This window comes from Xenopus laevis, chromosome 1S (assembly GCF_017654675.1).
Source record: "Xenopus laevis strain J_2021 chromosome 1S, Xenopus_laevis_v10.1, whole genome shotgun sequence".
In the NCBI taxonomy this organism is placed as follows: domain Eukaryota; kingdom Metazoa; phylum Chordata; class Amphibia; order Anura; family Pipidae; genus Xenopus; species Xenopus laevis.
This window is the reverse complement of record NC_054372.1, coordinates 141,304,842-141,331,375: the sequence shown is the minus strand read 5'-3', so window position 1 is coordinate 141,331,375 and position 26,534 is coordinate 141,304,842. Positions and strand designations below refer to the sequence as shown.

General features: G+C 37.7%; 1 protein-coding gene across 14 annotated transcripts in view; it reads right to left on the bottom strand.

The window, feature by feature from the left end:
• Nucleotides 1-26,534, bottom strand: part of LOC108707109 (GATOR complex protein DEPDC5) — a 45,418-nt gene that overhangs the window by 10,994 nt on the left and 7,890 nt on the right. For 5 of the 14 annotated variants that reach the window (XR_001934222.2, XM_041580281.1, XM_018244070.2 and 2 more), the window contains exons 3-28: nucleotides 24,127-24,214; nucleotides 21,890-21,936; nucleotides 21,717-21,802; nucleotides 19,453-19,536; nucleotides 19,318-19,367; nucleotides 17,998-18,067; nucleotides 17,777-17,855; nucleotides 16,925-16,986; nucleotides 16,768-16,837; nucleotides 16,470-16,545; nucleotides 15,448-15,551; nucleotides 15,290-15,364; nucleotides 15,052-15,186; nucleotides 14,835-14,896; nucleotides 14,563-14,636; nucleotides 14,421-14,490; nucleotides 12,680-12,716; nucleotides 11,439-11,559; nucleotides 8,539-8,747; nucleotides 8,118-8,321; nucleotides 7,870-8,005; nucleotides 3,906-4,006; nucleotides 3,727-3,786; nucleotides 2,315-2,498; nucleotides 1,575-1,735; nucleotides 1,370-1,487 (exon numbers count right to left, since the gene is read on the bottom strand). Coding sequence is in view for 12 of the 14 variants with exons in the window: in XM_041580281.1 (XP_041436215.1) it covers nucleotides 1,370-1,487; nucleotides 1,575-1,735; nucleotides 2,315-2,498; nucleotides 3,727-3,786; nucleotides 3,906-4,006; nucleotides 7,870-8,005; nucleotides 8,118-8,321; nucleotides 8,539-8,747; nucleotides 11,439-11,559; nucleotides 12,680-12,716; nucleotides 14,421-14,490; nucleotides 14,563-14,636; nucleotides 14,835-14,896; nucleotides 15,052-15,186; nucleotides 15,290-15,364; nucleotides 15,448-15,551; nucleotides 16,470-16,545; nucleotides 16,768-16,837; nucleotides 16,925-16,986; nucleotides 17,777-17,855; nucleotides 17,998-18,067; nucleotides 19,318-19,367; nucleotides 19,453-19,536; nucleotides 21,717-21,802; nucleotides 21,890-21,936; nucleotides 24,127-24,214 (2,563 nt within the window). In the remaining 2 variants the exon portion in view is untranslated. The other 9 variants (XR_005965069.1, XM_018244071.2, XM_018244074.2 and 6 more) reach the window with 9 other exon arrangements.

The following is a 26,534-nucleotide window of genomic DNA, read 5'->3' as shown; positions in this document are numbered from 1 at the left end:
CTTTCATTAACTCTTACCTCACTAGTCAGATTCATGCTGGGTTGTAACTTAGCAACACAACAATTCTAGACTTAGGGACTGTACCACAATGGGGGTAAATGAAATAGATGTATATATTTAAAGAAAAAAAAAACTATAAAGTTTAGAACATAGCTTGCCATGAAACACATAATTTCTTTTACCAGCAACCTTAACTGCATTCACATTAAAGTGTTTTTCTTGCAGATTTGGCAACCACCTTCTTTATCTAACACAATAGTACAGTCTGACAGACAATTTATCCAAGTCTTCCTAGTTATTGCTGCCAAGCCCTGCCTGTGGGTTGGCACCGAAGAGAAAGACCAAGACATGAATAAATATTTTTAGCTCACAAAAGCCATTTAACAAAAACCTAACATCACAATGAATAGATAGCTGTAAATATTTGTTTACAAATGACAAGGACACTGAAAAAAAACACTGAATGAATACCCTTCCCCAGTCGCACCACTTGCACTCCTTAGTACTACTCCATTTGTAGCTGTTAATAAAACGGAGGGTTGGCGGAGCCGAGTCAGGCTGCTCGACATGCTTTTCCCAGGAGCCAATTTGGTCCTGACTGGAGCTGTGCATGCAAGCTATTGCAGCCAGAGAGCTTAGAAAAGGATGTCAAATGCCCATAAATAGCGACTACCAATTTTATAATCTGCATTTTACAAATCGGTACTGGCAGACAGGTCAGTATTGGGGAATGCAAGTGGCGTGGTTCTGGTGGAGGTAAAAGGGGTGTGCTCCACCACCTATGGGCTCAGAGCAACTGGGGGTGCTGTCTGTACTGCCAAAAGCAGAGAGAGTGATGGTCTAAGAGACTGATGTGTCTTGAGCATGAAGCTGAAAGGCTGAGAATTCCCCCAAAGACACGTGAAGAATCAACTTATGTTGAAACTAGATTTAAGGTATGGAGATCCAAAATATGGAAGGCTAGGGGGCTTATCTGGAAAATTCCAAGTCCCAAGCAGTCTGGAGAACAGGTCCCATACCTGTTTATGCAAAAGCATGTCCCCACACAAACTTGTATCAGAAGCACTGCATCAGGGTGCAGTCCACATAACAACAAATATCATGTGTTTTATGCCATGTATTCAAGTACTGAAGGAAATCTGCACTGATTGGTTTTATCTTGGTAAAAAACATGAAATAATGCAAAGCCACTGTTTTGGCTGTTATACCAGCTTTTAAGCAAGACTAATAATAACTAAAAAAGTCTTAAGCAATATGTCATTGTTCATGTGTTTAGTATTTTCATGTCGTTGCATTCTGGCACTGATCTTATGTTATTAGTGCCAAATCACATTCCCTTCAGTATATCTCCACAAAAAAAAATTCTTACTTGGGTAAATATCTAGTGACTGTTATTATCTTGTCCTTCAATGTCACCTTATGGAATGTTCGTCCCATACTCAGCCAGTACTGGTTCTCCTGTTCAGCCCTGTTCCTAGACACCAGCCCTATTAAATAACAGGCACGAGAATGTGAAAAAAAAAAAAGGGAAAAATAAATAAACTTCTGAGCTGAGGGTATAAAACAAAAAGTACCTCTTCTATAAAGAGGGCTACTGCTGAGTGGAGGAGGAACAGAGGAGTTGGCTTTTGGGTGTTTTGGTTGAACAATAATTTGATACCCTTGCATAAGACGCTGGCAGATAAATTCTTCAAAAACTCGTTGGGCAGTCATCTGTGCACCCTCCTCATCACGTCTGCAATGGGAAACGGAAAGTAAGATTTCTCTTATTGCAAACAACTTATCTGTAAAATTAAAACCTTAGTAATATATACATTTGAAAAAATTAAGTGTTTAGGTGCAGTATATACCTATATGCAGCATTATCACAAATAGAAAACCCTCACATGGATAATACCATCTGATTACATTCAAGTAGATCTATTTGTTTCCATAATTTTGCACTGTTCTTCTTTAACACCTTTCATTAGTTCAATTATATCTCAATATATTAAGTACAGAGCATTTTATAACTGCCTTACTTAATCTATCTGAGAAAAAAAAACAGGACACCCCACTATGGTGAGCAGTTAAAATGTGAATTTAACTCGCCGACTGCTATATTTGAAAATAAATATCAATTGTAAAAAAAGAAAGAAAAAGTGCTCAGCCAAGTATTTAAATGGTCTATATACCTCACTATATGATGTAAGAAGTGATGTATATACATGCTTACTCTGATGGGGTGCTAGAAAATACTGAGATCTACTACAGTCACCCTGGTATTTATATAAAGCCAAAAGATTTACACATGTTTGCTCTCTGGAGTATGTACCTGTCAAGATCAGCTTCTGGCAGTAAGTCATAGCATCCTTCTGTGTAATCATTTTGCAGACTCTGTCTATCTGGGAAGTAGTCTGTGGTAAGCGGCAGGCAGGCTGGGGTGGTGAGGGACTTCCAATCCACCCCAACTGTGCAGCAAAAACCAGGCACTACGGGGGGAGCAGACAGCATCAAAACTGCCCAAAGACCACGCAGAGAGGTGTAGGCAGTAAAAGAGAAAAGGTAGAGAGAATGAGAAAGTAGGTGACAGTACAGTGAAGTGTAAGATGACAAACAGATTAATTTGATTAAAATAGCGACATATTTGTGGTGGATTATAAACAACATAAAAGACAGAGAATGGTATAAATGTACAGTATGAGAAAAGGATATGCAAGAGAAATATAACAAACAAGGAGTGAATTGAGGCAGAAGCATTGAGTGGGAAAGAGAGAAAAAGAAGAGAAAAGAGAGCCGGTTAACAGTGCCATGCTTACAAAGAATTCTGCCCCATCATGCACTGGGATATTTATTATGTTTGATCAACATTACATATTGACATTTTTAGGATCACATGCCTCCTCTGAATATTAATAGAATATGAATTAGAATAAAAAGAAATTACACAGCTTCTACAGCAAACTAAGATTTACAAGATGACAGTGGCTTCATATCCATATCAGTGGTAAGTTAAGAAGGTGAAGGGCTGCACAAAAAGTATAAGACCATTGTGGGTGGCTAGTTAGAAGACAAACAGAACAAGAAATAAATGGATTAAAATCCATGTAAAACTCTAATAGTTAAATAAACATCTTTCATGTAATAAAGATCCTAAACTAGACTAGTCAGCAAGTACATCATGCACTGCTTCTCTCTCCAGTAATGATTGGATTGAAACCCAAGAAATAGTCCCCAGACCCACGTTAAATGAGCAGTAACACCAAAAAATGAAATTGTTTTAAAGGGATGACAGTAATGTACGGTTGTGCTGCACTGGTAAAACTGATGTATTTGCTTTAGAAAGACTACAATAGTTTATATAAACAAGCTGCTGTGTAGCCATGGGGGCAGCCACTCAAGCTGGAAAAAAAAAAGAAAAGGCACAGGATACACAGCAGATAAGAGATAAACGTTGTAGTATGCAATGAGATTCTTCAGAACTCATTTCTGTTATCTACTGTGTACCCTGTGTTTGAATGGCTTCCCCCATGGCTACACAGTAGCTTTTTTATATAAACTATAGGTGTGTTTCTGAAGCAAACACACCAGTTTTACCAGTGCAGAGAAACACTACATTATATTGACATTCCTTTAAAACACTAATTTTTTTGGTGTTACTGTTCTTTTAATGTTCTTAAGTTAAGCCCATGCACCTCAATAACCAATGCAAACACCCTCTCCTAAGCCCATAGCCCTCCCACTCACTGGGTTCTGTGTAGCATGGTACGCTGTCATCAGGGGACTCTTTCTCCCTGTGATTAGACCCTACAGCAAAAGAAAAAGGAAAGTATCAAATATGCCCTCACGTGTTCCTCCGGCCTCTAGAATTCATGGCTGAAAATTCATGCCAGTAATCATATAGCCTAATTCACTATTGATATCACCTGTATTGTGGTTCCTCTGCCCATTGATGGCTATGTTGCAGGAGAATTCTTCAGTGCTCCCACAAGAGCCATTTTCCCCAGGGGTACGAGGTCCACTGTGCCTGGAGCAAGAAAACACCAAATAGCAGTCAAATTCACATTTTTATTTATGACACACAAGGTCATTTTTTTTCCATATATATCAAAAAGTAAAATCTAAAAATCATTTTTATATAGTTTAGAGATCTTCCATTAGACAGGCAACTTATGGGTTGAGCTCTACTGGGGGAAAAAAATAGCAATAATAATTAAAAACGGACATATTGACCAAACCAATATTTTTTCAGGCCAAATCAAAAAAATAATTTCACAAATTGGTCTTTTATATTTTTTCCCCTCACCATCAAACAAAAAAGGAGATTTTGTGTACTCACTGTTAAATCTCTTTCTCTTCAGTCGCTTGGGGGACACAGGGGCAGTGGGGGTATAGCTGGCACCACTAGGAGGCAGGACACAATAAAAAAATAGAAACTTGATCCCTCCTCCTCCTGCTATACCCCTCCTCTGTAGGAGGAGACAGTCAGTTCGTACCAAAGGAGAAACAGGAGGTTATTAATAATCAACAGAAAAACTAATAACTAATTACAAGAAGAACAGATGGTTGGGTCAACCAAGTCTGAAGCCAAGAGAAGCCCGCTATCCAGGGAGGGAAGCCCTGTGTCTCCCAAGCGACTGAAGAGAAAGAGATTTAACGGTGAGTACACATAATCTCCTTTTCTCCAGGGGACACGGACAGTGGGGACATACCAAAGCTGTCCCCTGAATCAAGGGTGGGAAGTAGAGGCCTATGTGGAACCAGCCACTGCAGCCTGAAGTACCTTCCTGCCGTAGTGGGTTTCAGATGCCGCAAAGGTGCCAAACTGGTAAAATTTTGCAAAAAAAATGGATTGAAGTCCACGTTGCAGCCTTGTACAATTGTTCCGCTCAGTGTCGGACTGAGACACCAGGGGCCCACCCAAAAACTTTAGACCAGGGGCCCACCCAAAAAACCTTAGATCAGGGGCCCACTCAGTACTATTTTTCTTCCTCTCTTCACTCAATCTCTATTCTTCTAGTCTCTATTCTTTACATACTATAAACTATTATTCCATCTATTTAGCTTCATAGAAATAGGGAATGGCCATGAAATAGGCCAAATATTTAACAGCATGAGGGCCCACTGACACCTTGGCCCACCGGGAGTTTTCCTGGTATCCCGGTGGGCCAGTCCGACACTGGTTCCGCTGAGGCTTGGTTTCGAAAAGCCCAGGGCGCACTCATTCCTCTGGTGGAATGTGCCCTGATTAAGTCTGGGGGAACCTGAACCTTTGCTGAATAGGATCTCTGGATGGCCTGTTTTATCCAGCGGGATATGGTAGTCTTAGTAGCTTGTTTGCCCGAGAGGGCCTGAGGGAAGCATGAACAAGGAGTCCAATTGGCGGATGTCCTCGACCTGGTGCAGGTAAAACTTGAGGGCCCTAACGGGGTCGAGGGTGTGCAGTGCCACTTCCTTTGCATTGGAAAGGGATGGGTAGAAGGTAGGAATCGTAATTTCCCGGTTGAGGTGGAAAGTGGAAACCATCTTGGGAAGAAAAGAGGGAGAAGTATGAAGTACTGCCCTGTTGTTGTGGAAGGTCAACAGAGGAGACCTACAGGAGAGGGCAGAGATCTGAGATACTCTCTGTGCTGAGGCAATAGCCAGCAGAAAAAAGGTTTTCCATGTGAGCCAGTGAAGTGGAATAGAATCCATGGGCTCAAAGGGACCGCATTGCAGGGCACGTAGGACTAGGGTTAAGTCCCAATTGGGCACCAGTGAATGTACCGTGGGCTTTATGTGGGCCAATCCCTGAAGAAAAATCTTAACATCGGGGAGCAAGGCTTTGGAACAGGATGGAAAGTGACGAAAACTGAGATTTCAGCGACCCGAGGGACATGTCCAAGGACAGTCCCTCCTGTATAAAGGCCAGAAGGTATGGAGTGGAAAACTTCAGTTAATTGAAACCATTATGTTGGCACCACCGATGGTAAGTGGACCAGACCCAATGGTACGTCTTGGTGGAGACCGGTTTGCGGGCTGCACGGCATGGTAGAATGACAGCGTCAGAGAACCCCTTCCGTCTCAGGATTGCGGTTTCAGTAGGCACGCCGTCAAATAGAGTTTGGCAGGACAAGGGTGAAGGATTGGACCCTGAGAGAGAAGGTCCGAGATGAGAGGCAGAGTCCAAGGATCCTCTACTGAGAGATGTACTAGATCCGAGACCCAGGATCAACGGGGCCATCTTGGAGCTATGAGGATTAGGAATTGGCCTGGGGACATGGCCGCAATGACAGACCTGAGGGATTCCATCTTGCACTTTGTGGTCGAATGAATGTATTGAGTTCCTTGAGGTCCAGGACTGGCTGAACAGATCCATCCTTCTTGGGAACTACAAACAAGTTTGAGTAATAGCCTCGGAATCTCTCCTCGGTCAGAACAGGGATGATGACCTCTGAACGGATAAGCTTGTTGAACGTGTTGTGCAGCGCCTGAGCCTTTTTATGCCCCTGAGGATATCTGGACATAAAGAACCGGCGGGCGGGAGAGAAGTAAATTCTAGGTGGTAGCCCTGACTCACGACCTTGTGTACCCAGGCGTCTTGAGTCAGATTCTTCCAGGAGTCGGCAAACCTGCGAAGTCTCCCCCGTACGGCTGAGTCGCTGGAGGGAAGAAGGGGCAATCATGCAGACGTGTCCATGGAGTCCTTGAGAGAGGCTGCATCAGGAACTGGTAAGGCAGTGTCCTTGGATAGTCGAGAGACAGGCGTGTCCACTGAAGATGGGGGCGTGTCCACCGTTAGATCCTGTGGAAAAGGCTATAGTTTGAGAAACGGTGGTTAGCCTGGAAACGTCTCTCTGGCTTGTCCCATTCCTGTTGGATAATTTGCTCGAGTTGAGCATGAGAGGGAAAGGAAGGTGAGGACCTGCTGCGGCGCTTAAACAAGGAGGTGGAAGTACTGGAACTAGGTTCAGGCTCCTCTAAGTGAAGGGTCTCTAATACTGAGGAGATGAGGAATCAATGGCCTCGGAGGAGAGTTTAGGGGAGTCCTCTTCTTCTTGTTCGGAACTGTGAGATAGTTCACCATCAGACAGGGCCGGATCGACCTTGTAGTGAGGCGGCAGGGGAGAAGTAGAGCAAAATAAATACTAAAATACTCCTGAATGCAGGAGACGGTCCTAACCACCTGAGGACACAACGAAACTGGGTGTCTTTGCCTACAGAGTAGGAATATAGCAGGAGGAGGAGGGATCAAGTTTCTATTTTTTTATTGTGTCCTGCCTCCTAGTGGTGCCAGCTATACCCCCACTGTCCCTATGTCCCCCAAGCAGACCTGGAGAAAAAGAGGAGGAGCTTCATAAACTGAACATTAAAAAGAGGCCTGCCTGTTTGCACTGAAAGATTAAAGACTTTAGAATGAGGAAACAAAGCAAGAAAATCTACTATTTCAGTGAGTGCTGTTTCCTTGGCATTCCCTTGTTGAGTGTAGAACCACTGTGTCAATTAGGAGCACATTTCACAAAAGAAATATTCACTGTGTGGGCTGAGAAATCATCCTTGTGTGTAGAAAAAATTGCAATTTTCTTAAGTTTAGTAAAACCACATACAATAGACTTAGCAGACTTGCAAGCATTTGGCAGCAGAATTCTGAAGGCAGTTATTCACTTATCCTTATATTATTATATTATTTTTCTCAAATAAGTAAAGCTGGCTAGATCCCATTAATGATTATTCTGCCTGTAGGACTCACTGCATTGTGGGTAAAAAACATAGTGACTTGCCCTCAAATTTGCACTTTGCACACTGTATTTGCACTCATAAATTAACTATATTTACTTGTATGCCATATTGCATCTTATACCTTAAAATTAGTTAAGCACATTTATATATTCATTGCCCTCAGTTGTTCACCTGCCAGTAGCTTCGTGGTAAGCCAACTCTAGCAACTCTGCAGATGAATGAGCTGCCTCACGCATGCCGCTGCCCTGTAGCTCTGCCATATTCTGACGAGTTTGGTGGTGTATTTGTATTGCTTCTCCAGAAGGGCCTAAAAGGGAATAGTAGTGCATACAAAGCTAACGTGAGAAAAAAGTAGAAATAAGAGGCAGAGATGTTAAAAAACTAATAATAAATGTATGTATATCATATGCATAACCTACCCACTGGAAATGTGTGCATCCACCTCCTGCGATTTGAAGTAAGTTTCATTGGCATACGTGAAGGTGCAAAAGGATTGATGAGTGCTCTCTGCGGATGGTATCCCCCAGGTCGGATATGCAACATGGATTCTGCACTGCCCACATGGAATCTGCCAGGAGCACTTGAATCTCGCTGTTGGGATTCCATCATCCTCTCTAAGAAATCTACAGATAAAAATATTCATGAGGGTTATGTAGCAACATGTGTAACATTAACCCCCGTCCACTACCCAGACCAATGCCCTTTATTGTTTATGAGCTAAGGCAAGTTTTGCTTCTATTGCTCGATGACCTTTATTACTTACATTTATTATCCTCTTGTGCTACATTATTACCATAGAGAATATCAGGTTACCGGATAAGATAAGTAACATCAGCTTACCTCGTGTGCTAGTATAACCCAAAGAGCTGCTGGCCTCATACTGATGCAGATGAGGCCTTGGGATAAGTAGGATGTTGGAGAGTTTTCCCAAGGAGCTCTCATCTGAATTTTGGCTACGGCCATCCTCTGCTGTTAACGGTCGACTGACAGGGCTGCAGGATGTGTCATAGGAACAAGAACTTTTCCGAACCTGTGTGTCTCGCACTGCCCTGCAAAAACATAAGATGGCCTAAGATGGATACACTTATACCATTTAAAGGCATTGTGGGTTTATGAATAATAGGAGTTTCTGAAGAGAGATTTTTTTTAAATTTGCACCTCATATTGGAGAACATCATCTTCTGTTGACACTATGTTATGATTAGGTTAGTTTTAATAAGTGATGCCTATATTCAAAACAACCCTGTGATTTAATGAGTTAAACATTTACATTGGAAAGAAATGCACTATAAACTGCACAGTTCACATTAAATAAGGCAATTATCATTTAACTCCAGGGTTGTACCTTTTAATACAGGTGTTCCCAAACTGTTGGGCTGACTTTGACCAATGGGGAGTATCCAAAGTTAGACTTTGGGCGAATGCCTATTTTATCCCCTGGACTGAAAAAAATGAAATCTCAAGAAATTTGGGTTAAAAATGAGCTTGCTGGCCTAGATATTCTTGGAATTGTGGATGATAAATAGATTTTCTCCTAGATCTGTAGCTAAGGGACCAAGAACTTCAAGGGGTCTGGAAGTGAAAAAGTCCAACAATTACTTTTCTAACAGGACAAAACAAAGTGGTATTAGAGAAGAAGTTGCTATAGTTATAAGTGGCAGAAGCGATAGAGTTTCAGGTTTCTTGCCTCAAACTCAGATAATACCCTACACTTGACAAGATGGGCTGCTTCTGGGGGACTGATTTTATGAATATAAGACTGGTTATCAAAATTTATTGGAAAAACATTTTTCACGTTGATGGGTATTCCATGTGTATATGCTTCATAATTAAACAAATTTAAATATGAAGCATAATTATAAAAATAAACACCACTAAGCTTGAAAATTTAAATCATGACCCCCTTTTCAATTATTTTACCACTATGGACTACACTTTTTAGGAGAAAAAAAATCAGCCATTTGCTATAGGTTTCTCTTTTTTAAAATATCTGTTTTGGTTGTTTTAACAAAGATGACCCCTTTGTGTGCAATACAATGCCTTATTGCCATAACAGAGCCTTGTTAAAATACAGTGAAACCTCAATTTTACATACCCTGATTTTAGGTTGCTCACATTTTTTGTGGTGGACCTGTTATCCAGAATGCTTGGGGTCCGGGGGTTTTCAGATAAAGGGTCTTTCCGTAATTTGGATCTTCATACCTCCAAGGGTTTGTGCACCTTCCAAACACTTTTTTTCAGTTCAGTTGTTTTCAGATTGTTCATCAGAAATAAAGACTTTTTTTCAATTACTTTCTATTATTTATTTTTTACTGTTTTTTCAGTGTGTGCAGATTCTGAACTGTTACAACTTTGCAACATTTAGTTGATACATTTCTCAGCAGCATCTCTGGAGTATTGGCAACTATTGTATCAATTCTAACAGCTGTCTGTAATGAAACGCAGAGATACTGCTCAGCAGGGACAAAGATAAGAAATGTGTCAACTAAATGTATCAATATAGAACAGTTTAAAGGGTCGCCCACCCCCCTCCCCCCCAGAGCTGCTTTAGAAGGTGAAAAATTACACTTTACACTTCAATGTTAGAAAAACTATGACACATAGAAAATAGAAAGTAACTGGAAAAAGTCGTTATTTCTGGTGATCAATTGGAAAACAATAGGTGAACCACCCCTTTAGGTTTACTAGAAAATCATTTAAACATTAAATAAACCCAATAGGCTGGTTTTGTTTCCAATAAGGATTAATTATATCTAAGTTTGGATTAAGTACAGGTTTTATTATTACAGAGAAAAAGGAAATCATTTTTAAAAATGTGGATTATTTGGATAAAATGGAATCTATGGGAGATGGCCTTTCTGTATTTAGGAAATTTCTGGATAATGGGTTTCTAGATAATTTATCTAATACCAGTACCAGCAATATATAATGCAGGTTCTACTGTATAGCCATTTACACATATTCATCTCCTTACTTAGAATACATTAAGTAAAATTACATTTTGCCAAAGCAGCAACAGGAGGAAAAGAAGAAAAAAAGGTCAACTTTAGCCCTTAGGGGCTAAAACACTTTTTTCAGTTCAATTGTGTTCAGAATCTTCACCACAAATAAAGACTTTTTCAGTTGATTTCCATTTTTTTTTACATTGAAAGGTAGAGTTTAAAGGGGTTGCTTAACTTTGAGAAAGTGATTTTAGACTTTTTAGAAAGTGATATTTTTAGATTTTGCAACTGTTTTTCTTTTTTTATTATTTGAGTTATTTAGCTTTTTATTTAGCAGTGCTACAAGTTGCAATTTCAGCAATTTGGTTGCCAGGTTTGAATTTACCCTAACCATGCACTGATTTAATTAAGAGACTCGGATGTGAATAGGAGAGGCCTGAAAAGGAAGATGAATAATAAAAAGTAGCAATAACAATACATTTGTACCCTTACAGAGCATTTGTTTTTTTTAGGTAGGGTCAATGACCCCTATTTGAAAGCTGATAAGAGTGAGGGCAAATAATAATTCAAAATAAAAACTATAAAAAAAATAACAAAGAAGTGACCATTCTATAACATATTAAAAGTTAACGTAAAGGTGAATCACCACTTTAATTTTCCTGTCTGTGGTGTTTCATTCTGTTTTAAATCTGAAAACATCTGATACAATTTTGGAAGGTGAACAACCCCTTTAAATATAAGAAAAAGAAATGTTCTTAGCTCCTTAAATTCTTTAAATAAACTCTAAATGAATTTTACCTGAATGTCGTGTTTCGATGTGCCATCGATGGGCCCGGCAAACGGAAGACCTGTGAGTCATAAGCATCATAATCTACTTGTATGGGAAGCGCATTCTCTGTCTCTTTGGGGCTTCCTATGGCTAAAGACAAATCATAAGTATGAGATATATAATTGTAAATGACAAAAACATCTTGGTACATCTGTGCAATGATTTTGTGACCAGTGTAATGCTGTAGCATGGATATATATATATATATATATATATATATATATATATATGTAAAGAGTCCAAATGGGCAGCACACCGCCTTCAGGGCTTACCTCGGGTGCAAGGTAAATGAAGCAGATAATGTAGCAAGAAATGACCAGCAACACCGAGTTCTTTAGTGAAAAATATCAAATTGTATTCATGTTACATGTAAAGCCACATGTAACATGAATACAATTTGATATTTTTCACTAAAGAACTCGGTGTTGCTGGTCATTTCTTGCTATATATATATATATATATATATGCATAGAATGGACCAGCACACCGTTTTCTTCAATCAAACGTGTTTATTCAATACACACTGTGCATCCAACGTTTCGGCCCGCATCCGGGCCTTTATCAAGGCCCGGATGCGGGCCGAAACGTTGGATGCACAGTGTGTATTGAATAAACACGTTTGATTGAAGAAAACGGTGTGCTGGTCCATTCTATGCATATATAAAGACTTTGACCGAGCACCCGGCCTGGAGAAAAAAGTGGACAGAGTGCAGGTGTTTGTACTATAATATATATATATATATATATATATATATATATATATATATATATATATATATATATACACACACACACATACATTTCCTATCACTGTAAAAAAAAAGTATTACCAGAATTAAATGTCGAACAAATAGATATATAATTATTATATCATAACATCTGGGTCGAAATTTTATACCTTATAATGGCGAAGATGGTCACATGTTAATTGATTAATTGATTGATTCAGATAGCGAGCACTGATTAGTTAGTTCAAACACATTAGGTTACTTAAAGTTTGTTGAAATGGCATTGTATCTTCCTTAAAAAAGGTCCTAATGAGGACCGAAACATTGGACTTTGATACAACAAAAATAGAGAAGTGAAGATAATTTATATGGGTGTGCCAGTTGTCACAAAATTATTGCACAAACATACCAAGGAACCATACCGTGCCAAAAGGTCATACATTTTTATGGCATATAATAATATAATAAGCAAGGATTCTTACATGGGTCTCTTCCAGGTCTTCCTTTCTCACTATTTGTCTGCAAAAATAAATAAATAAAAAGTTGTTACAGGTAAGAATGGATTTTCACAAATATAAACCAAGAAGAATATTGTATATACATCTTTTAGGTTAATGTTTAGTATGTTATAGAATGGCCACTTCTAAGCATCTTTTCCATTGGTGTTCATTATTTATTATTTTTATAGATTTTGTATTATTTGCCTTTTTCTTTACAGCTTTCAAATTGAGCATCTAAAACATCTAAAAACAAATGCTCTGTAAAGCTACACATTTACTGCTATTGCTACCTTTTCTATTCGGGTCCTTTTCTATACATATCCCAGTCTCTTATTTAAATTAATGAATGGATGCTAGAGTAATATGGACCCTAGCAACCATAATGCTCAAACTGCAAGCTGGATAGCTGCTAAATAAAAAGCTAAATAACCAAAACCACAAATAGTCAAATATGATTATCTACCTCATACTAAAAGTAAACTCAAGAGGTGAACAGCCCCTTTAAAGGAGGCTTGTCATCAAATAAAATGTTCAGTTTTGAATTAAAAAATAAAAGAAGCTTTTACTACTAAAAAACATACAAGAATCTTAAAGAAATCCATGTCTTGTGTGTCTAAATCGATTTCCTTTCTGACAAATCACCAGCTTGCATTTTGTTTTGTGGTAAGGAGAGGCACTGTACCTCAAGAAAAACCAACATCAAGTACCTTTATATGAATGTCTTGTTAACATTTCATACATTGCTGCTTGACTTTCCTGTGGCTGATTTAACCTTGGGTGTATCATCCTCACAATAACGCAAGTAAGCACTGAACACAGGTGGAACACAGCATATTGCATTCCACCAGGCTTCAGTTGTTTACATGTGTCATTGTGAGAACACCCCATTAAAGAAGAATTGTCTGTATCTGGACCTGCGCTCCTCTACGGTTGCTTTTGATGGAACGCAGGTACAAGCCCTAAGAGATAAGGAGTTTTAGCTGATACAAAGTAAATAGATGCATTAAACTCATTAGGGCTCATGTACGTCAGCAAGTGCAGTTGCAGGCCACACACTTTGACCAGTCAATTGTAAATCTGTTCCTTGCACTTCCATATATTTGCACTTAGTACAATTCAGTATTTTCTGCCTTCTGTTGTATTGAGCGCTGATGTGCCTATTGATGCAGAGAAACCTCAAGGCTGCCAAAAGAATAGGGCACATGTCACTCGTACACCAAAAACTGAAAATGATGGCAGTGAACAACAGAAATGAAGCCAGGCAGACTTGAAAATTTATTTGGCTCAATTGCTGCATGTGCAGGTACATTCATTTTGGTGAATCTGATGCAACTGAAGTAGGTGCAGTGCAACAGCACCAAATGCATTGCCCCTTTGTGGCTACAGTGATGCCAGAATTCAGGGGGAAAGTGCTTCATTGTTGGAAAAAAACATGGCATTTGTGCTCACTGCACTTGCTTATGTGCCCTATTAATTATATAAAGGTGTACAATCTGAAACAAACATCAGGCAGAAAATAAAAGAAGAACACAGTTAAAGTTTGTGTTAAAATGTAATGGTTATATATAGATGACAGCAGTATCCCTTTAACATGTATGATCCCACTGCACAGTCTTTTGCTTCCTATGAAGCTTATTTATTTACAAGTAGTATATTCATTATTATATGTTTAAGTCCCTTTCTGTTGACTGCCAATAATGGGTCTTTTCATCTCCCACAGTACCTTGCGAGGTGCCAGTTTGATGCGTGGGGTAAAGCTGTTATTTAGAGGCTGGCTCTGCGACGTGTAGAAGCTGTTTGGGAAGATAAATTAAGATAGTATTTTGCCTGATTAAAAACTCCCAGATGAACATATTCTTACTCACCTATGGTTAATCCAGTGAGGGATGTTATAATCATCTCCAAGCCGTGAATCTCCTGGACTGGAACGATTGTGCAGCTGAAATATAACCAATAGAAATTATGAAACAACAACAACAAGAAATACCATTCACAACTCTTATATAAATATTTCCCACGATATTCACAGAATCCAAAAGATCAACACTAACATCAAAAGCCCTGGTGCATTCCCAACAAAATGTAACAAACATCAGATTGTATTGGTCGTGTAAACTGTATTGGAACAGAGGCTCACCTTGAAAAGTGGAACAGCATGAAGCGGCTGCTCTCCCATACATACTAAATCCACACCAATCCCTGCACAGATGTAGACAACATGTTCTTAACTTAGACAAATTCTAATTTTTCTTCATCAGTAATAGCAGTTTATGCAAACAGACATATTATTCCCCTCATTCACAAGCAAATTGTCTTTAAGAGACCAGTAATGTATACATTAATCTCTATAGTACCGTTATCAATCATTCGCTGCTTGGTCAGAATCATTAGTGAACGATCCACTTGGAAAACACCCACACCTGGAGTGATCACAACAGACATCTGACCAGTTCGGTCAAAGTTGCGATTTATGTAATGCTTGTCAAACACTGGAAGCAAAGGTGAAAGAAATAGGTTACAGGCAAATGTGTCAGCCACTACTTTTATCTCCAGTCACCCACTAAATAACTTTTTCCCCTCACAGCCACTCACCATTAAAGGAGAGGTTAATGGCCTCTAGATAATTTCCTTGATCTGAAGTAGAATTATGTGCTGGGGGAAAGCCCTCTGTCAGGAGACAATGTTAGAAATAAATATTGCATTGACTGGATAAATAGGGGATATTTATCTTAATCAACAGCAATTGCTACCTGCATTTTCCAGTCGCACAAGCACTGGGTACTGAATGAAAAGTTTCTTAATGGTGACTAGCAAGGAAGTCCATTCTTCTCGTCTCTCATTCTGTACAACAACCCTGTCATACCAAAGAGTAATTCAAAATTAAGGAATGAATGGGATCTAACAAGAGCAATGGGAAGTAATGGTATAGTAATTAAAACTGAGATTTCATCTGAAATATTGAGGGCAATTTATGTCAAAGAGTAAAGTTACATTGCCATGTCATGTTGATTAATAAAGTATTATTTATCAGTGTACACTAAGGCCACTTCTCTTCTCTGCAGAGTTGAATATCACCACCAGATAGCATGATGAGAGAGTCTGTTTGAATACTGACAAGATTCTGCCTGATAGTATTTGACTATCTGAACTTAAAATATAATTACATTTTTCTCAAGACATACCTGATGCCACACAGGGATGGGCACCCTAGGCAACCTGACCAGCCACATTGTCCCCCACCTCCCTGTGTGGACATACGTAAGCATACATACACAGACGAGCAATCACATGCGCACAAACAGGAGGACATCCGCTCAACCAAACCGGGACTAGGAAACAGGGAAGGTATGTGCCTGGCGCCCCTCAAGCATTGCGCTCTAGGCAAATGCCTCTTCTGCCTACCCCTAGTTCTGGCCCTGATGCCACAGATTGAAAGGAAACCACCATACTCTGACAAACCAGATAGACTATCATAGTTTCCTTTCAATCTGGTAACCTTCCATGTCTACATGAAAAGAAACTGCATTTATATTTATTTCTGGGCATTCAGATAATATCTATGCACATTTTCTACATAAGCCCAATTGCACGAGCTCATGCCAAAAAGGGGGGTGTTTTCCCTTTAACAAAATATTGCACTTTCATGCTTGAATACCAAACATATCTCATTTGTACAACAAAAGGAAACACAGGCAAGTGGCATACGTAAAGCTTTAAGTATGGGAAACAGAGAAATGGAGGGGAGAGGCTATTACATAATGAGGTTTTATACTTGTAGAAGTCTTCATAGAATATGCCCTTGTGATCCTGCATGATGGATGCATTACGGTGAGCATCTGGAAAGTCCTCTAAAATATAAAGAACAGACAGGGCAATTGAAAAGATCATGTAATGCACAGACACCACGCATTTTCTAACCCTTAAAAGTGAACCCTTTTGATGACACAATCCATGCTTTAACTCATTGGTAGAAATGCAGCTTTAAATCATAAAGTAAACTATGTTCTTACATTTTGATATTGCTAAAAAATGATGCAAACATCAAATTTTAATGACATAATTTAACAAACCAATACACTTTGCATCATAAAAGGTCCTAGAGAATAGAACCACTGTGACCTCATGACTGCAGTTCTTCTCCTAAAAAAGCAAAAAAAAAAAAAGACATTGCTTAATTAAAGGTACCATAAATCAAGGTGAAAATGATATGTCATGTGTAACTTTTACCTTCCATTTGTTAAAGAGATCGGCCAGAAATCCATTTACTGCCTTCTCAAAATACAGATCACCTGGGGCAGAAAATACACATAAATGAAAGCTCACATGAAAGTAGCATTGGCTGGTTCCAATTAAAACATCACAATGTGGCACTGTGCAAGTAGTGATACTTATGTTTTAAATAGAAATATTTAAAAATATATATATATAATATAAAATGGCAATGGTACCTTAATGTTATATCATCTATAAGCTTCCAAACTACAGAAGCAGATACTACGTATGCTAACAAGAATAAATTGGTATGTGTTAAAAATAAAATGCTATTTTCTAGTCCAGTCCACATATTTAAATGAAAATATAGTGATTTCATACCTTAGTGAATATATAGTGGATGGCGAAACATGACTTAGGATTCAGATACTGGAATAAAACTGCTCTGAGGATCCAAGCCCTTTACTGAGAAATGTATATTTATAATTTGGAATTTGATTGAATTTTTACAGATTTACAAAATGTATGTTATTTGGTGTTTCCCCTTGTCTATATTTTAAGGCAGTGGATGGAGTTTATGCTGTGGTTATATACTTTTTTTATGAAAAAGAGAGAGAAATCTGTTGGAAATTAAAGGTTTCTCTAGAAAAAAAGATTTTATAAACACACGAAGGGAAAATCTGTGAATGTGAAAAGGCAAACGAATATACTTTCTGATTAAACAACAATGGCTTCATTCATTAGCCAGTCAGCCAAAAGAAGGAACAGACAACAAGTAGATTTACTGAATAAAATGTTGTATTCCCATCTGAAGGTCTGTAACACAAACACACACACTGTACTACCTCCTGTCCCAGGACTGTTTACCATATATATCAAAGTCCCATAGTTCACTGCTCATTTGTATGAATATATACACCATGGCTGAAGTGGACCTGAACACAACCTGCAGAGAAAATAAATAATATCCGATAAGACACTGGTGTAAAGAATGAGTACATCAGACACATTATAGATTTGTATATGTATCTGTAAGAAACAAAACAAGACTACAATAAGTACCATACTACATGTGAATATATACATACTCGTGTGTCTTCACTGATGTACCCACAGGTGACCTTCTCGCTCTTAACCCATAATTCTCCAACTTGTGCTCTGCATATCAGAGACAATAACAGGTTAGAGATACCACACAAACTTCAATTAAGCAACTTTCTAGTCTAAAAAAATGAATTGTAAAACTCCAAACAGTTCTGGGAAAACTACATTGTGTCTTTTAGAACTAATGTCTAAACTAGGGATGCACCGAATCCACTATTTTGGATTCGGCCGAACCCCCGAATCCTTTGCGAAAGATTCCGCTGAATACTGAACCAAATGCGAATCCTTATTTGCATATGCAAATTAGGGGTGTGAAGGGGAAAATATTTTTTACTTCCTTGTTTTGTGACAAAAAGTCACACCATCTCCCTCCATGCCCCTAATTTGCATATGCAAATTAGGATTCGGTTCAGCCGGGCAGAAGGATTCAGCCAAATCCGAATCCTGCTGAAAAAGGCCAAATCCCGAACCGAATCCTGGATTCGGTGCATCCCTAGTCTAAACTGGTTTGAGGAATGGGAAACTTAAATTATGATGGTAGACTGTCAAGATTGGGGTTGTTTTCTCTGGAAAAAAAGACACTTGCGAGGGGACATGATTGCATTTCACAAGTACATTAGGGGACATTATAGAAAATTATCAGCGGACCTTTTTCTCCATAAATAGGATCACTGTACCAGAAGCCATCTCTTTAGACTATAGCAAAATAAACTTTCATTTCAAACAGCGTAGGTTAGGCTGATTCTGTTTTTAAGAGTGGCTTGGATGTTTTCTTGGACAAGCATAATATCATAGGATACTATGATATAAAAATCTACAGTAAGTATAGATATTGGTTTGTGCAGTTTATGTGAGTGTATGTAGGGTTGGTTTGAGTGCATGTATGTATGTATGGAGGCTGGGGTTGAACTTGATGGACTTTGGTCTTCTTTCAACTTAACTTAACTATGGAACTATGTCTGGCAAGATAAACATGGATATGGCAATTTCCACTTGTAACATACAGCCCTTTGGAGTGGTTTAAGTGGATCAAAAGACAGAAAAACACTAATGGCCACCGGCCAGCAATGTACAATATAAAAATAAATACTTTACTTTTAAAAACCCTATACATTTTACATATTGCGCATGCTTCTCTGCCTAACAAATTGAATATCTAGATTATCTTAAATGTAGAATTCATAATTGAGTGCAATTATAAAGTACAACAATGGAAATGATAGAAAGTACAATAAAAGAAAAAATTAACAGGCTATGATCTTTAGGGTATATAAAACTACCCAAGAATAGTAACGTTTACATACCGAATTCCAGCAAACTCCACTTTCTGAGTTATGTAAGCGCAGGAGCTGACCTAGTAGTGCAGAGAGGTTACAGTTAGTATAGTGAAATTGGACCATTTTTTCTTTACAAAAGTTGATAATGCTCCCAAACCCTACCAAACTCTTTTTCAGCCTCCACATATCTCCACGACCTATGTACTGGTCCTTAAAAGTTAACTCCACAAGATCAAGAGTCACATCCTAGAAAGTGAGAAAGAATTTTCAAAAATAGTTTCGGTCTCAGGATATTGCTTTAACCAGTGTTTCTCAAATACTTGGGATACTCATTTCTAAATTTGTTAAGGTCAAAGAGGATCCTACTTCTGCATAGGCCTTTTCTTTTGCTTTCAAATAAAAGTCCAATATAGTTTGCAATTATTCATTTGCTTATTTCCCTTGTGTGCTAAAATATTTCATCATTATGTAATCAAAATTAAGAATGTAAATACAGGTATGGGAACAGTTATCTGGAAACCTGTTATCCATAAAGCTCCGAATTACGGAAAGGCCGTCTCCCATAGACTCCATTTTATCCAAATTTTTAAAAATGATTTCCTTTTTCTCTTAAATTATAAAACAGTACCTTGTAATTAATCCAAACTAAGATATAATTTTTCATTAAAAGCAAAACCAATCTATTGGGTTTATTTTATGTTTACATGATTTTCTAGTAGACTTAAGGTATGAAGATCCAAATTCCGGAAAGATCCGTACTCCGGAAAATCCCCAGGTCCCGGGCATTCTGGATAACAGGTCCTATACCTGTATAACCTTAGAAAGTACAAATATTTATGGTCACTGTGATTCCAATATTTTGGGTTGATAATGGCAAACTCCACCAGGAACTCTGCAGCTCTGCATTGTTTCAGATTTTAATGTGTCAAATGCTTTTTTCATGCATTAATGTGTTTATTTATTATTATCAAAAGCAGCATGTAACAAGTTGTGATCTGTTCTTACAGCTACAGGCATTTAGTTTTAATGGTTGTCTGCCACTCAGTCTTAAATGCAAGTTCCGCAGTGCACTGGCAACTGCACAGAAAGAACAAAAAAGTATCGAGGACCAGTTGCAGTTTGGAGTATTAATCTGGAAATGTACTGTTGCAATAGCTAAAAAACTGTGAAAAAGTTGTTGAATGTTGCAAAACGTGCTTGATTTCAATATACAGTGATAATATAATTTTTGCAGACAAATATTGGAAATAAGCAAGTTAATGGTTTTCTTGCACACATTTCAAAGTAAGATTTGCATTTCATTATATTTTTGTGTAGCGTTCTATACACAGTAAGTAGAAGGTTTATTGTGCTGTTTGAAGAAGGTGCATGTTGGAGAAACTAAACTTTAAACAGTAGTGATAAACAGTCTGACATCTCACCATTTCTAATGTTTTACCAAAATAAGCATCCTGGTTGACACACAGACACCCCTACTGCTGGCAAACACTCAAGACTGAGCTGTGACAGGTGGGGATGAACGTTTTTTCTGTAGCACCAGATCATGGTCACAATTTCGTGGCTACCTAGCATGAATCTGTTGATTTTTATTGTAATTTTAGATGGTCATTTAATGGACTAAATAAGGCCTCTCTGAATAGGTTTACCGAATGTTGTTAGAAAAACATCTCTAAAGTAACCATGCTCACAGACATTCTCCCCTTTTCCATCTTAGAGCCACAACCCAATACTTTACACATATTATTTCCCATTGTCATTCATGAGAATTGCCACAGGTCACCATGTTCAGGGTGACCTGTGATGCATTGCATTGATGCAGTTCTCTGGTGCCCTTAGTTTTATCACTGAAATAATTAAAACCAACAAATACAATGATGCAACATTAGGGGGCAGATTTATTAAAGGTCAAATTGAAAATTCGAATTTGAATATTCACATTTGTTCTATGGTCAAAAATCTTGAAAATTCGAATTGTGAATTATCCAAACTCGATTCAAGTTTTAATTAAAATTCGAATTTCGAGATTCATCACACTCTGGCCCTTTAAGAACTCAAATTCAACTATTCGCTACCTAAAACCGGAATAGTTCATGTATAAGTCAATGGGAGAGGTCCAGGGACCAATTTGGACATGTTAGTGGCCTTCCTGACATTCAAGTTTTTTGTCTGAGAAAAAACTTGAATCGAGTTTGGTCAAATTCGATTTGAGATGGTAAAATTCATGCGAGTTTTTTTTTTATTAAATAACCCCGAATCGAATTTCGATTGTGTGTATTAGAATTTAAAAGAGTTAAAAAACTTCAGATGGATTCAAAATTCAACCTATAATAAATGTTTGCATTTGCAGCAGTAATAACAAAACAGTGATTTTTATATTTGCTTTGCTTGATTAGCTTAAATAGATGAAGGATTTTTAGTTATCTTACCTTAGGGTCAACAACATTTACATAAACATCCTGGTATGGCCTTAGACGGAACACTTGGGCTACTGTTTGGTCAATACTAACAGTTTCTGGCAAAAGAATAAATGGTCAGTCATGACTTCAGCACATGACTCATAACCCAGAACCCATGAGAAGGTGAAGATAATAAATGGTACCTTTTTGCAAATCTTCTTTCAGTGACTTCACCTGCAGGAGAAGGGGACTGGTAAAAGATGAAAAATTATTTTGTTACATCAAGCCAGCAAAACTACAAGTCCATCTTGATCTAGCTCACACTTAAGTGCACCACTGTGTGACTTCAGCTTAATTACCCACTACAGTAGCAATGTGAAAAATGCAACTGTTGTAGCAGAATGAATTGCAACAAGTCTACAGACTGTGGGATTATCAATTTTTCATAATTGGCTGTACTGTAATCAGATGTAATGTTGCTCTTTATCTAAAACCATTTCAGCTGACAACTGAACCTTTACAAACAAAGCAGACCACTGCAGAATATCTATGCAGACATGCACATTGTTATCATATGGTTTTTATTTCCATTCACACAAAAAGGGGCAATCCTGGCAGGTATTCTAGATATAAACTCATGAAAAAAGCTTTTGTTTCAGAAAATAATGCAGAAAACAATAGATGCTGAAAACTACAAAACAAATACTTTTTCAGTTGCTTTCCATCTTTAATCTTTACTATTTTACCTGAATTTAAGCTGTGATTTGAAGCATTCCGAATTGTTACAATCCAGATTTGAGTGGCGGGTGCCCCTAGGCCGTGCGGTCATAGTGCCCACACCGCTCTGAGTTGCGTGTCCCTGGTGCTCCGTATATAGCGGCTGGGCGGCATGCCACCATAGGAATTTGCCGCCCGGGCCTTTAGGGCCTCGCCACAAGTCCGGGCCTGGTTACAATTTGCTACATTTACTTGCTACCATTAGCTAAATGCTACACTTCTCATTATATTTGAAATATTAGCAACAATTGTATCAATTCTAACAGCTGCCTTTAATGAAACTCAAGATTCTGCTCAGCAGGGAGAAAGATAACAAATGTATCAACTAAATGTATTAAATTAGAACAGTTCAAGAGTCGGCAACTCCCCCTCGTTTAAACTTCAATATTAGAAAAATGGTCACAAATAGAAAAAGTAATTGGAAAAAGTCTTTATTTCTGGTGATCCATCTGAAACTGAACTGAAAGTGTCTGAAGGTGAACAACCTCTTTAATATCTATCTGAAAGGTTTAAGGAAAACTATACCCTCCAAACAATGTAGTATAAAAACAGCTCTTATGTAAAACCCTGCTTCATGCAAATAAACCATTTTCATAATAATATACTTTTCAAGTAGTATGTGCCATTGGGTAAACATAAATAGAAAATTATCATTTAAAAAAAAAAGGGCCGTCCCCTGGGATCATACGAATTACTGTGCACACAAACACACCAACAAACCATACTTGTCACATGAGCCAATTAACAGACAGAGTTGTGTCTTTTGCTTCAACACTCCTTCCTGTTACAGTTAGAGTTGTAGTATTTCTGGTCAGGTGATCTCTGAGGCAGCACACAGACCATCACAAAATGGCAGTTCAAGGCAAGAGATGTAAAAGGGCAATATTTACTTAAATATATATACCAGTTTGGTAAGATTCTTTAATATGCCACTTAATATGAATCTGTTGCTTCAGTGTTCATTTTGGGGGTAGTTTTCCTTTAATTTACTGTGATGTGTCCTGGGAGGTCTACATCTACTTATAGCTATCAAAGTGGAAGATTCAAGCCTCTGATCCTTTAAATAGAGATGTGCTGAATCCATAATTCGGTTCAGCATTGTTTTTAGAATTTATGAAATCAGATGAATGAAATCAGAATCTGAAACCTTGTTGTCACATGACTTTTGCTAATTGATTCCTTTTCTGCATCTTATTTTTCTCAGTTACACATTAAATTTAGGGATCGGATTCAGTTTGGTATACTTTTGCAGTGGATTCAGCATTTAAGCAAATCCTAAAACTGTGGATTGGGTGTATCACTACTTTCTATATACATAAATACAAAAAAAGTAAAAAACAGTAATATGACACATCACAATCCATTTAAAATGTATGTGAGAAACAAATAGGGTTATCTAAACGGGGGGGGGGGTAATAATTGATGGCAGTATCCCCTTCAACTCACAGCAATGTCAGCATATGATGTGTGGTTTTGTGTTAAGTATAAAATATTTTATAAAAAGGTATTGCAAGAATCTCATTTGTATGGCTCAACTGCTTGATGTGAGACTGTAAAGTACAGTGCCTATATAATTGCTAAAATTCCTTTTCCCGATTATTAACAAAAAAAAAGTCAATGTCTTGAGAATTATAGAGAACAGTAATAGATTTCTGAAAATTACCTGTATTCGTCATTTGGATGAGCGATTTCAACAATGTCACCCAGGTTAATACATGGAAAAACCTTGGGGTTTATCACCAGCTCATCATCTGAAAAATTATATAATGGATCAAAAATCAAGATAAAGCCAATTCCTCTAGATCACATATGACAATGTTGAGAGACATGGTTACACAACTAATGTTTCATTATTCCGAGGAACATGAACACTAAACAAAGTTATCCACTTCACTCAAAAATCACAAGTTACTTTGCAAAACTCATGATTATTACATAAATAACTCTTATGTCACAAAAAGCTCTTGTTACTCTTCTTACATTACAGGTATGGGAACGAGAATGCTTGGGACCTGGGGTTTTCAGGATAAGGGATCTTTCCATATTTTGGATCTCCATACCTTAAATCTTCTAAAAAATCATCTAAATATAAAATAAATCCAATATGCTTCTATTGCCTCTTATAAGTAGTAATTATATCTTAGTTTGCATCAAGTACAAGGTACTGTTTTATTATTACAGAGAAAAAGGAAATCATTTTTACAAATTTTAATTATTTGATTAAATTGGGGTCTGTGGGTCTGTGCGAAAAGACCATCCTGTAATTCTGGATAATGGGTTTCCAGATAATGGATTCCATCTTAAGTCACAAAAAGCTGTCCCTGGTATCTTTAAGATTTGAATTTCCATTTTTCTATTTTTAGTGTGAGCTCTCTACACAACCGATCCTGCAACAGCTTCCTCTGGTTTTAACTCTTGAGGAATGCAGTGGGAGGTGAGGGTTGGGGCCTGCTGCCATCTAAACACATGAATATATATATGATGTCCTAGTTAACTTTGCTGTGTTTGATTTATATTAACAATTGTGAGTATTATTTTTGGAGGATGAACAGTAAACAGATAAAATATTACAATGTAGTGTACAGCAGAAGAGAGAGTTGAATATGAGCTCAATAGTTACCTGAGTGAAAGAAGAGTAAAGGGGTAAAAACAATGGCAGGAATAAGAAAAGAGGGGAAAAAAATAAAACACTGGAAATAAGGAATTTTTAAAAAATGAAAAAGAAAAAAGATGGAAAAAAACAAATATGTAACAGGGGAGGAGGGCAAGGTTTAGAAAAAAAAAGTGTGGTTCGAAAGGAGAGGAACTTCCAATGCACACCCTTTTTAAATCACCCTTCCATCATGTAAGTCTAAGGGGCAGATTTATCAAAGGTCGAGGTGAATTTTCGAATTAAAAAAATTTGAATTTCAAGCTATTTTTGTGTACCTCAACTAGGGAATAGTCCAAATTCGATTCGAATTTGAAAAACATTAGAAAATTCTAATACAGGTATAGGATCAGTTATCCGGAAACCAGTTATCCAGAAAGTTCCGAATTACGGAAAGACCGTCTCCCATAGACTTCATTTTATCCATATAATCCGAAATGTTAAAAATAATTTCCTTTTTCTATGTAATAATAAAACCATACCTTGTACTTGATCCAAACTAAGATATAATTAACCTTTATTGGAAGCAAAACCAGCCTATTGGGTTTATTTAATATTTATATGATTTTCTAGTAGACTTAAGGTATGAAGATCCAAATTATGGAAAGATCCATTATCCGGAAAGCCCCAGGTCCCAAGCATTCTGGATAACAGGTCCCATACCTGTATTGAAATTTATCATGTACTGTCTCTTTAAAAATGCAGCTTCGACCATTCGCCATCTAAAACCTGCCGAATTGTTGCCTCCTAGAACCTAGTTGGAGTCAATTAGTGGACTTTGAAAAATCAAATTTTTTTGGGGGGGGAAACTTTGATTCTAATTTGATCGAATGCACTATTACTTCGATTTGTACAATTCAAATTCAGCCATCTTTGGGCCTATTTCATCAAAAACTGACCTATTCGGCCAAAAAAAAAATTCGACTTAATTTTGATTGGTCTTTTTGAATTAGAATTTCGAAGTTTTTTTAAATTCGAAATTCGGCCCTTGATTGAATTCATCCCTGATTGAATACTGACATCTAGGGGCAGATTTATCAAGGGTCGAATTTCGAGGGTTAAAAAACCCTTAAAGTAAAATCCTTCGAATTCAAATAACTAATTCGAAGGATTTTAGCGCAAAAGATTCAATCAAACGATCAAATAAAAATCGTTCGATCGAACTATAAAATCTTTCGACTCGAACGATTTGAAGCGATCAAATGATTTTTATTGGATCAAAAAAAACTTAGAAAAGTGCTCTGGAAGGTCCCCATAGGCTAACATTGCACTTCAGTAGCTTTAATATGGCGAAGTATGAAGTCGAAGTTTTTTTTAAAGAGACAGTACTTAGATTATCAAATGGTTGAACAGTCGAACGATTTTTACTTCGAATCGTTTGAATCATTCCATTCGAATTTGACCAATTAGATGGTCGAAGT